Raw genomic sequence first — 12,845 nt, 5'->3', positions numbered from 1 at the left:
TTCAGAAGAGGACGTGGAACCAGGGATATCATTGCTGATGTCAGATGGATCCTGGCTGGAAGCAGAGAATACCAGAAGGATGTTTACCTGTGTTTTATTGACTGTGCAAAGGCATTCGACTGAGTGGATCATAACAAACTATGGATAACACTGCGAAGAATGGGAATTCCAGAACACTTAATTGTGCTCACAAGAAACTTTTACATATATCAAGAAGCAGTCGTTTGGACAGAACAAGGGGATACTGATTGGTTTAAAGTCAGGAAAGGTGTGTGTCAGGGTTGTATTCTTTCACCATACCTATTTAATCTGTATGCTGAACAAATAATCCGAGAAGCTGGACTATATGAAGAAGAACGGGGCATCAAGATTGGAGGAAGATCCATTAACAACCTGCATTATACAGATGACACAACCTTGCTTGCTGAAAGTGAAGAGGACTTGAAGCACTTACTAATGAAGATCAAAGACCACAGCCTTCAGTATGGATTGCACCTCAGCATAAAGAAAACAAAAAATCCTCACACCTGGACCAATGACCAGCATCATGATAAACGGAGAAAAGATTGAAGTTGTCAAGGATTTCATTTTACTTGGATCCACAATCAACAGCCATGGAAACAGCAGTGAAGAAATCAAAAGACGCATTGCATTGGGCAAATCTGTTGCAAAGGACCTCTTCAAAGTGTTGAAGAGCAAAGATGTCACCCTGAAGACTAAGGTGCGCCTGCCCCAAGCCATGGTATTTTCAATCGCATCACATGCATGTGAAAGCTGGACAATGAATAAGGAAGGCCAAAGAAGAGTTGACTCCTTTGAATTGTGGTGTTGGCGAAGAATATTGAATATACCATGGACTGCCAAAAGAATGAATAAATCTGTCTTAGAAGAAGTACAACGAGAATGCTCCTTAGAAGCAAGGATGGCGAGACTGCGTCTTACATACTTTGGATGTGTTGTCAGGAGTGACCAGTCCCTGGAGAAGGACATCATGCTTGGCAGAGTACAGGGTCAGCGGAAAAGAGGAAGACCCTCAACAAGGTGGATTGACACAGTTGTTGCAACAATGAGCTCATGCATAACAACGATTGTGAGGATGGTGCAGGACCGGGCAGTGTTTCGTTCTGTTGTGCTTAGGGTTGCTATGAGTCAGAACCTACTCGATGGCACCTAACAACAACATCAGCAACAGCGACTTACTTCACCTATTCTGTGCATGGATTGGTGTCGCTACAAATGCAGGATTTTCAGTATTTTGTCCTCTATGGTGTTTTCCTATCATCCTCCTACTCTCTTCATTACACCTCTATCCCATGTTGACTCCACTCCATGCCTACACTTATTTATTTTTTTTATAACCACTTTATTGGAGGTGTACCCTGTATACCATAAAATTTACCCATTTTAAGTGTACAATTCAATGATTTTTAGTAATTTTGCTGAGTTGTACAACCATCACCATAATCCAGTTGCAGAATATTTTCATTACCCCAATAAGATCTCTCATGCCTATTTAGTTAATTCCTGTTCCCATCTCAAGCCCTAGGCAACCACTAGTCTGATTTCTGTCTCTACATATTTGCATGGTATATGCCTTCTAATCCACCACCTCTCTGTCAGTTGTACTGTGGTGGATTGTGTGTTGCTATGATGCTGGAACCTTAGCCACTGGCATTTCAAAAATCAGCAGGGTCACTAATGGTGGAGAGGTTTCAGCAGAGCTTCCAGATTAAGACAGACTAGGAAGAAAGGCCTAGTGATCTACTTTTTGATAATTAGCCAGTGAAAACTCTATGAATCACAACAGCATATTGTCCGACTTAGTTCTGGAGGATGAGCCCCCCAGGCTGGAAGGCATTCAAAATGCACAGTGACTGCAATAATCGACTGAAACAGGCCAGTGATCACGAAGATGGTGCAAGACCAGGCAACATTTTGTCCTGTTGTATATGGGGTTGTCAGGAGTTGGAGTTAACTAACAACAATAACAACATGACTTTGAATAATTTTTTTGTCAATATCCTCGCCTCCCTTGCCTAACTCTTCTTCTAACACACCCGATTGGAATTACTCAAGCTATGGATCAACTCAACTCTGAAGCTACATCTGGGATGCTGAATGCTGCTGGAGAATATTATCTAATGATGAAGACTGGTGTTCTACGAATGCAAGCTCTTAACTAGGTTGGCTGTTAATGCTCCTTGGAATACTTTGAATTTCCCAGATGAACCTTCTCTTCCATTTTTCACATATTGATTCTATTTCAAACCTTTCCACTGCCCTCAAATCTTCAACCCTGCCACCTCCCTTTTCAGACAGCTCAACTGATCATCTTGCCTCTTATTTGTTAGGGAAAATAGAAGCCACAAGACAAAATCCTTCTCAGCTTTCTGCCATCCATCTACAACCCCAACTACAGCCATACCCATCTTTCCCTCCACTCTTTCTTTGCGATGGAAAGAAATGTTTTTCCCTGTAAGGCTAATTCCCCTTTCTGTTCTCTGGATCTCATCATCTCCTACCACATTAAATATTTTTAGTGCCCCATTTCGATATTCATATTGATTAGCACATCTGTTATGGATTCAATTGTGTCCCCCCAAAATATGTGTTGAAATCCTGACCCCTGCATCTATAAATATGACCCTGTTTGGAAATAGGGGTTTTATATTCTTACGTGGGTAAGTTCCAAACCTGATCCCTTCTGAGTTATAAAACAAGCAGAATAGACACAAAGACACACACATACAGAAGACAGACGCCAAGAAAGAAAGACATCAAGGAACATCAAGGAATACCAAGGGCCTCATGGGGCTACCAATAAGAACTCCCTTTAGAGCCACACCCTGAATTTAGACATCTAGCCACCTGAACTATGAGAAAAGAAATTTCTGTTCTTTAAAGTCACCCACTGGTGGTATTTCTATTATAGCAGTACTAGTAACTAAGACAACGTCTTTCTAAGCTGTCCTCTTAGATACTAAGAAAATGCATGACATACACAGAGTAATAGGTCTCATGGATTTTGGATATTGCTACAAAGGGTCCCATTACTATACGTACATGACCTTGGAGCTCAGCCCTGCTAGTCTAGCCACATTGAGATTGCCCCATCTCACCAGTGCCTCTTCTGAGTCTCCCCACCACCAGCAGCCTACCGTATGGCGTAGGTCATCCGGTCTGGCCGTATGGCCCTCATCATGCAGAGGCGCTGCAAGGCGGTCCTGTTCTTCCACTCCTGTGGGAACTTCTCCTTCTCAGGACATTCTGAATCCACAAACTTTTTCCAGCTCTTGGCAGATCCCTCAATGTCCTGATCCAGATTGTAGAATTCTTCCATTGATGAAAGTGCCTGGGAAATTTCAGAGAATCTTACTGTGAAAGATGGTTTCTCCAGATAGCTGTAATCTGTTTTGTATTGAGGATGGAGGGGCAAGATGGTACTATATGCCCCATTTATACTATTGTCTGGAACCTTGGGTTAACTTGGGGTAACTCAAGGAAGAGGAAGGACATTGATCAGCTCACTCTCAGTAAATTGCTCCAATAATAGTAGGTTTTAGGAAATAAAAGGTTTGAGATATTATCAACAACAGAGACTGAGCAGCACTTCTCTGCAGGGTATTACACAGAAAAGAGGGAAAAGATGGGGTACTAACATTATTCTGGTCATAGAGATTAGACTTTTCCCTTTATCTCCATACTTACCTTGCCACCAATTTCCATCAATTCTCTCAAAATGTCTCTGCAATCATGGACTTTCATTAATGCCAAGTCTAAAATTTACATAGGCTGCCTGCTTCTAGAAGGATTAGGTACAAACGCCTAACTTGGTAACCAAATCTCTTCATTTATTGCCTCCCTCCAATCTGCAGTTAAGCAAGTCTCCCACTTCTCTCCTACTCTGTCCAATTAGGAGTAGAATTTCGTTCACTTAGAATTGTTGTATGCCCCACCTTTGAAAATGTGGCAGACTCATTACCAACTCGCTCCTTTTTCACCCTACTTCCACTATGTGGAAGGTTCTGTTCAAATGTTTACCAAATTATACTCATTCTTTTTCTTGTGCTGGTCATGAGTATCATTTATTAAAGTTCCACAAGTTGTTAAAGCCGAGGTCACAATTAGCAATCTCTCTCAGGTACATCCTCTCTAACCTAGAATACATAGTCCTCCCACCCTCCTTTTGTGGACCACTTAGAGCTACTCAGAGTCTACGTTCCTCACTTAGACTTTTAGTTACCTGTGTTATTTCTCAACTCTGCCTATATGTTTGGTCTCTCCAATGAGACTAAAAGCTGTACTGTGTGTTCAAAGCATCCATCACAGTCTCATGAAATAAGGAACCTAAGACATTCTTGTTTTTGAATGAACGAATTCATCCATTTAACATTTGTTAAATGCCAACTAGGTACCAGGTACTTGGGAACAAAATGAAGAACACAGACACATGTTTTCAAATAGCTTAAAAATCCTAAGTTGAGGGAGACCTTGCTAGATACGCAGAATTCCACCGGGCAGAGATAGAGATAGAGGTAGAGAGGAAGGGGATTTTACGTGGAAGGACCAAGAGCCAAAGCCTAGAAGAAGGAGAGTATAGGCATGACAGAAGGCAGTGTGATTACATGAGAGGAGTCTTATAGATGACCAATACCAATTGCCGTGGAATTGATTCCAACTCGTGGTGACCCCATGTGTGTCAGAGTTGAACTATGCTCCATAGGGTTTTCAATAGCTGATTTTTCAGAAGTAGATCTCCTTTCTTCTGAGAAGCCTCTGGGTGAACTCAAATTTTCAAGCTTTTGATTAGCATCTATCTGAGAATGTTAACCATTTTCATCAACCAGGGACTCTTTATAGATGTTAAGGGAGAGATATGGATGGAGAAATATATATACCCTTGACCTGGACATGTCTAAATTCTTCTCCCATGGTGCTGACCATGGGCCTGGCTTTAACTGTCCTTTCACAGGGGCTCTGTGGCTTCCCACCTTCACCTTGATCACTTAGAGCAGGGAACACATCCTCCTTCATACTGAAAAGTGGTGTGGGGTAGCTTGCAGAATGGTGGTGGAAGCACTGGGCATAGGAGTTCTGTTTCCAGCTCCATCACTTATGAGCCATTGAACTTGGAGCCTGTTTTTAAAACCTCGTGGGCTTTTTTTTTTTTTTTTTTTTGTAGGATGAGGCCAAATAATCTTTGTCTGTACATCTCATTCTATGGACTAATGTAGAAAAAATGCTTTGAAAACAATAAAACCCTCCCACGCCCTTCCTTGGGACTCCAATAACTACTGAATTGCAATTGCTGGTTTAGTTGTCTGTTATTCCCACAAGATTGTGATTTCCCTGTGGGCAGGAAATTTCTTAGGCATCTTTCTATGCCTTAGGTTGCCCGGCACTTAGAAAGTGCTCTATTAGTAAAGTGTGACATCTGGGCAGCCCAGCAGGATGGTTCTTAACAGGCTGAGAAAGGCTGCAGCTGCTGTAATTATTTCTCTCTGGGCTAAGGAATGAACTTCCATCTTCTTCCCAGCAGCTGCTTTGTCCCTCTTCCCAGCTTGCATCTTCATTAACCCTTCTGCAGCCCCATTACCCCCTCTGGTGTCACCACCAAACTGGGCGAATTATCCTGTGATCAGCGCTCCCAGCTGCCACAGCCACGTCTGAAACACACTTTCTTGAAGCTCTGGATTGAACACAATTGCAACATTTAATCTTCTGAATGAGGGAAAGGGATTTCTAGCCTTCTAATAAGCTAAACGGAAATGACTAATTAACCTAATTATGTTGGAATGTGTAGCAAAATACAACTGTGCTAAATTGGCAGCCAGAGTGGTAGTAAGGGGCCCATTCAAAGACTAACAAAGGCGTGCATCCTAGATGAGGTTTTCTAGTGAAGAACAGAGCGTGCCCATTACCTTCAAGCTCAGCATTTGATGGGACTTAAAAAACCCTCACAAAGGAGGATAGTAAAAGCAGCACTTTATCACGAAGGCTTCATTCATTATCTGCTTATTCATTCTCTGGGGTAACAAAGCAATAAACCTTCCACATTAGGTAGAATGCTCTTTAATTTTTTTTATCATGTCCAATTCAATTATACTTCTTCTGTTTCTTTAGGCTAGAATCCAACAGAACACTTAAAAAGAGCGTTCATGAAAGACTCCAGCGATATGCACTAGGCATTGTTTTGTGTTTCGCCTGCTCACATTCTGTTCTGGGCTTGAGTTTGATGGGCCTGGACGGTGTTGCTCCACATAACCTACTCAAAGAGAGAGAGGAAGATTCACTCACTTGCAAAAGCCTTTGAACAGCCAAATGAGCTGAGCTTAGCCCACAAGACAAAACAAAACAAAGCAAAGCAAACCAAAAGAAACAACCCATTTTGTGAGAAGAGGAATGGGACTGAGTTATGCAATAGCCTTGGGGTTGAACTATATGTAAAATAAAAGCATTAAAAGGTAACTTGTGAATCATTTATTGCTTGTGCCTTTTTGCTGCAGGTGGCTTTGTGGGAAAATAATAGAGAAAGGCAACTTGACTTGCCTTATTTGGGCAAGTCACAGTCTCTGAAAGTTTTTCCTTCTTTGGACAAATTTCATCAGGTACAACCCATGTCAACCACAGTAGCTATCACCTTCATAGCTGAGTAATTAACAGTCATAACTATAATCATAATTAGCTCTCATTTACTGAACTATGTGTCTCCACCACCTGTCAGTCTGTTGTACCATGGTGGCTTGTGTGTTGTTATGATGCTGGAAGCTGCCACCAGCATTTCATACCAACATGGTCACCCATGGTCGACAGGTTTCAGAGGAGCTTCCAGGCTGAGACAGACTAGGAAGAAAGGCCTGGTGATCAACTTCTGAAAATTAGCCCGTGAAAACCCTAGGGATCACCACAGAATGGTGTCCGATTTAGGGCTGGAAGTATGAGCCCCCTAGGTTGGAAGACACTCAAAATCCACAGTGGCCACAACAGTGGACCAGAGCATACTAATGATCATGAAGATGGTGTAGGACTGGGCGACGTTTTGTTCTGTCATACACGGGGTCATGTGATCAACTCGACTGCGATTAACAACAACGGTGCTTTCGGCTCACACTTCTTTGCACTCTTAAGCATATCTAAAATGCTATAGACATCGATGAAATCAACCGTGCTTGTCTCAATGCAGATGCTGTTCTTCACACATCACCAGCGCACCCCGTGGGTGCTCATTCCGGCATGTACTGGAGAGCTGCCCGTATTGTAACGGCTGAGAACACACTTGAGGAGTGGGCTGGACTCTCTGAAGCTGGTGCTCGCTAGTCAACACTGACTGAGCCCCCGCTGGGTGCCAGCATCATGCCAGGCCCTGGGAGTGTAAATACAGTCTCTACGGAAAGGAGCTTATGGCTTGCAGTCTTTTCGAGGCTCACAGAATCCCAACTAGGCTAAGCTGCACAGTAGGGAAAGAATGAGCTTTGCCACCACACAGACCAAAACTGGTGTCCTGGATTTGCTACTTATAAGCTGTGTGATCTTAGTTTCCTTATATGTCTACCTAATGTCCAGATAGACATGAGAATGTGTGTGTAATGTGTGTAAAATGTCTGGCATTTCTAAGGTGCTCAATAAATTTATTATTAACCACCACCCATATGTCAGTTTGTTATACCTTGGTGGCTTCTGTGTTGCTGTGATGCTAGAAGTTATGTCATTGGTATTTTAAATACCAGCGGGGTCATCCATAGTGGACAGGTTTTAGCAGAGCTTCTAGACTAAGATAGACTAGGAAGAAAGGGCTGGCAATTTACTTCTGAAAATCAGCCAATAAAAACCCATGACAGAATATTGTCTGACATAGTGCTAGAAGATGAGCTGGGTAGGGTGAAAGGCACCCAAAGTACACAGTAGCCACAGCAATGGACTTGAGCATAACAACAATTGTGAAGACGGTGCAAGACCAGGCAACGTTGCATTCTATTGTATATATGGTTGCCGTGAGTTGGAGCCAACTCAGCAGCAACTACCCACAACAGCATTAGTAACCGCTGAGCATCGAGGATGGAACGCTTTAAATCTGAGTCAAGATGTACATGGAGATGCCTGAACACAGCCTGGGCGCGTATATCCTCTTGATGAAAGTGCTGTGGCAGAGTCTCCCCATCAACACTGGGGCCTCACAGACAAGCCTGTATGTGGGGCTGCAGCACCTGAGGTGGATAAGCTGGCAGGTGTGCACTGTTCCCTCACAACCTGGAGCAGAGCCTTACACAGCAGCCCTGCACCTCGTCCTTCTCTGCAAAGCCCTCCCTGCAGGCAGTGTAAGGGTGAGCCCTGGTGCAGAGGTGCAGGTAAAGGGATGCACTTACCTTCAGATCCAGCTCCATGTTTGCACCCACAGAGAGTCAGTACTAACTCCTTGCGTATTCCCTGGGTGGGGTAAGTGGTTAGTGCACTTAACTGCTAACCAAGAGGCTGGAGGGTCAAGTCCATCCAGAGGCACCTTGGAAGAAAAGCCTGGCAATCTACTTCCAAAAATTCGGCCACTGAAAACCCTACGGAGCAGAGTTCTGCTCTGATACACATGGAGCCGCCAAGTCTCAGAACTGACTTGATGGCAACTGGTGTGCATGTGCACGTGTGTGTGTGCGTGCGCGCATGTGTATGTGTGTGTACTAACCTTGATGCCACCCCAGGCCTGATCAGAGAGGAACTCCACAGGGCTTGTGACACCTGTTTGTGCTGGGAATCGAAGCAGAAAATCCAGCTCTGCTGCGCTGATTTCTTGGTTCGCCAGGAGAATCTGCAATGTGGAATGACACCGTGTTTCTTTTGCTTGTGGCAGCCATAGGGCCCTGGAGATATTAGGGGTTGTCACTCACTGTAATTACTGCTGCTTCACACACTAGATCTCGCCCAACTACTTTAGTTGTTTAAAGACAGTAGAATGAAAGAGGGGGTACACCCACGCCAAGCACTTCTGTGTGCATCTGTTTTAACCCTGAACATCAGGGTGACGTAGATGCAGTGGCTTGTCTTTTCACTTTTTTGGTAAAGTCTTTTGATGAACAAAGGTTTTTAATTTTTATGAGGCCTCATTTATTTATTTTGTCTTTTGTTGTTTGTGCTTTTTTTTTTTTATTAGATAATCCACTGTTGGAAGCTAGGCCTGACAGCATTGCCCTGCTTTTTCTTCGAAGAGTCTTATGGTTTTAGTTTGTGCGTTTAGGTCCTTAATCCATTTTGAATTTGTTTTTGTTATGGTGTGAGGCATGGATCCTGTTTCATTTTTCTGCACGTGGAAATCCAATTTTCCCAGCACCATTTATTGAAGAGACTCTTCTTTCCCCATTGAAAGGACTTAGCACCCTGGTCAAAAGTTAGTTGACCAAAGATGTGTGGGTTTATTTCTGGACTCTCCACTCTATTCCATTGGTCTGTGTGTCTGTTGTTATACCAGTACAGGTTGTTTGGATTACTGTGGCTGTGTAGTTTGTTATAAAGTCAGGAGGTGTGAGTCCTCCTACTTTGTTCTTCTCTTTTAGCATTGCTTTAGCGGAGTAATACTTTTAAGGCATGATTCCTGCATCCTAAGTTGGGGAGATGATGCACCCAAATTATGTGACTTGAGGAGAGCTTCAAAGCAAAGTATGAGTACATGCAAAATAAAGGCATATCTCGGAATCAGTAAAGAATTTCAATGTAACATATTATAAAGTAAATTGTTATAAAAATTATTATAAATTATAAAGTATTATGATGACATGTGCAAAGACCTGGAGTTAGAAAACCAAAAGGGAAGAACATGCTCAGCATTTCTCAAGCTGAAAGAACTGAAGAAAAAATTCAAGCCTTGAGTTGTCATACTAAAGGATTCTATGCGCAAAATACTGAACAACGCAGGAAGCATCAAAAGAAGATGGAAGGAATACACAGAGTCACTGTACCAAAGCGAATTGGTTGGCATTCAACCATTTCAGGAGGTAGCGTATGGCCAAGAACTGAGGGTGCTGAAAGAAGGAGTCCATGTTGCACTGAAGGCACTGGTGAAAAACAAGGCTCCAGGAACTGATGGGATACCAGTTGAGATGTTTCAACAAATGGATGCAGTGCTGAAAGTGCTCACTCATCTATGCCAAGAAATTTGAAAGACAGCCACCAGGCCAACTGACTGGAAGAGATCCATATTTATTCCTATCCCAAAGAAAGGTGGTCCAACAGAGTGCAGAAATTATAGAACAGTATCATTAATATCACATGCAAGTAAAATTTTGCTGACGATCATTCAAAGGCAGTTGCAGCAGTATATCGACAGGGAACTGCCAGATATTCATGCTGGATTCAGAAGAGGATGAGCAATGAGGGATCTCATTGCTGATGTCAGACGGATCCTGGCTGAAAGCAGAGAATACCAGAAAGATGTTTACCTGTGTTTTATTGACTGTACAAAGGTATTTGACTGTATGGATCAGAACGAATTTTGGATAACATTTTGAAGACTGGGAATTCCAGAACATTTAATCATGCTCATGAGGAACCTGTACATAGGTCAAGAGGCAGTCGTTCAAACAGAACAAGGGGATACTGCATGGTTTAAAGTTAGGAAAGGCATGTGTCAGGGTTGTACCCCTTTCACCATACTTATTCAGTCTGTATGCTGGGCAAATAATCTGCAAAGCTGGAGTGTATGACGAAGAAGGGGCATCGGGATTGGAGGAAGACTCATTAACAACCTGCATTATGCAGATGGCACAACCTTGCTTGCTGAAAGTGAAGAGGACTCGAAGCACTTACTGATGAAGATCAGAGATCACAGTCTTCGGTAAGCATTACACCTCAACAAAAAGAAAACAAAAGTCCTTACAACCGGACCAATAAGCAACATCATGATAAAAAGAGAAAAGATTGAAGTTGTCAAGGACTTCATTTTACTTGGATCCACAATCAACACCCATGGAAGCAGCAGTCAAGAAATCAAACCATGCATCTGCTGCAAAAGTTCTCTTTAAAGTGTTAAAAAGCAAAGATGTCACCTTGAAGATTAAGGTGTGCCTGACCCAAGCCATCATGTTTTCAATTGCCTCATATGCACGAGAAAGGTGGACGGTAAATGAGAAAGACCTAAGAAGAATCGATGCCTTTGAATTCTCGCGTTGACAGAGAATACCGAATGTACCATGGACTGCCAGAAGAATGAACAAATCTGTCTTGAAAGAAGTACAGCCTGAAGTCTCCTTAAAAGCAAGGATGGCGACGTCTCACATACTTTGAACATGTTGTCAGGAGGGATCAGTCCCTGGAGAAAGACATCATGCTTGGTAAAGTAGAAGGTCAGTGAAAAAGAGGACGACCCTCAATGAGATGGACTGACATGGCAGTCGCAACAATGGGCTCAAACGTAACAACGATTGGGAGGGTGGCCCAGGATCAAGGCAGTGTTTTGCTCTGTTGTGCATAGGGTTGCTAGGAGTCGGAACTGACTGGACAGCACCTAACAACAACAACATCAGGAATCAGTAATGCTAAAGGAGTTTCAGAATAGGGGAGTTACAAGTGAGCAGTGGGAGGGGGATTAACTTGACTCAGCAAGAAGTTTTGAATTGGGTCTTGGAGAAGCTGAGAGACGGGAGTCTTTAGATACAAAGGAAAGACTTTCTGGGGATGGGGAAATGCAAAGTGCAGAGACTTGGAAAGGTAATTAGTGGGGTGTGTGTACAGGAGGGAGCCCTGGTGGCGGAGTGGTCAAGTGCTTGGCTCCTAACCGAAAGGTTGCCGGTTTGAACCCACCAGCGGCTCCGCGGGAGAGAGATGGGGTAGCCGGCTTCAGGGAAGATTCACAGCCTCGGAAACCCTGTGGGGCAGCTCCGCTCTGTTCTGCAGGGTCATTGTGGCCTGGAATCAACTCATTTGCAGTGGATTTTGTTTGGTTTTCAGTTTTAGAGATAATCTAGTCCGTACTCCCAATTTACATACGGAAAAAATAACCCCAATCCTAATGATTAGAGGGATAGGTGCAGGGTAAGACATTTTCATGGCATTTGATGCTGAGAATAAGTGGAAGGCAAGTGTTTCTTACTAAAGATGCAGCAACACTGGAAGCTCCTGATGTTCTCAAGCCCTTGAGAGCCAAAGCTGTGAAAGATGCATTAAAGCCCAGGCTTCTTCTCTGTCTATAGAGAGACCTGGGCCATTGCTCATCCCAGGGGAAGTTTGGCACAATAAAATTGTAACCCTAAAGGTAAATACATAATGACAGATTCTCTAGCAAAGTTCTTATGGCATTTCAAAAAGTATCCAGGTATTTGTATTGCAGACAGTTTTCATCTTTAGCGTCAGTTTTGAGTGACTGGTTGTGGCTGCTGGAGGACTATGTCGATGAGGCACTTGAGGTCTCATTCAGGCTCAGCAAAAAAAAGTACAGTGATTGATTAGTCATGTCTGCCATGAGTATGACAATGGCTGGGGCAGTATGCATGCACCATATTTAACTTTGTTTTTTTGCCTCTACTTAGAGATTGATAGTCTGAAGGTACTATGGGCAGTGATGTTAGAAGAGAAAGTTACTTTACATCTGCTGGTTAGGCACTAGAAAATAACCGGTCATCTGGAAACTTCTTCAACCCCTTTTACCTGAAAGGTGAGCTGGGCAAGGTAGGTCAGCTTATCACACTCGAAGAGTCCGCGGGTGGTGTACTGGCACACAGAGAAGGTGATGCTGTCTATCAGATTGGTCACCCGCTCCTTTAGGTTCTCACTGGGAGCAGCTCTCTCCACAGCCTTCTGGAAGACAATACTGAAGGCCTGGGGGGGAGGAGGCAGGATGTTGGTGACTTACACAGCCCTCTCTGTAT

At 43.3% G+C, this 12,845-nt stretch overlaps 1 protein-coding gene across 1 annotated transcript in view; it reads right to left on the bottom strand.

The window, feature by feature from the left end:
* The window catches only part of DNAH9 (dynein axonemal heavy chain 9), a 486,803-nt gene that overhangs the window by 93,665 nt on the left and 380,293 nt on the right, over window positions 1–12,845 (bottom strand). Inside the window, exons 58-60 of the mRNA XM_064271783.1 lie at window positions 12,625–12,795; window positions 8,675–8,797; window positions 3,159–3,352 (exon numbers count right to left, since the gene is read on the bottom strand). Coding sequence (XP_064127853.1) covers window positions 3,159–3,352; window positions 8,675–8,797; window positions 12,625–12,795 — 488 coding nt within the window. The remainder of the gene's footprint in view (window positions 1–3,158; window positions 3,353–8,674; window positions 8,798–12,624; window positions 12,796–12,845) is intronic.

The sequence above is a fragment of the Loxodonta africana genome, chromosome 18 (genome assembly GCF_030014295.1).
Source record: "Loxodonta africana isolate mLoxAfr1 chromosome 18, mLoxAfr1.hap2, whole genome shotgun sequence".
Lineage (NCBI taxonomy): Eukaryota > Metazoa > Chordata > Mammalia > Proboscidea > Elephantidae > Loxodonta > Loxodonta africana.
Note: the sequence above shows the minus strand (reverse complement) of the source record. Positions and strands in the feature narration are given on the sequence as shown.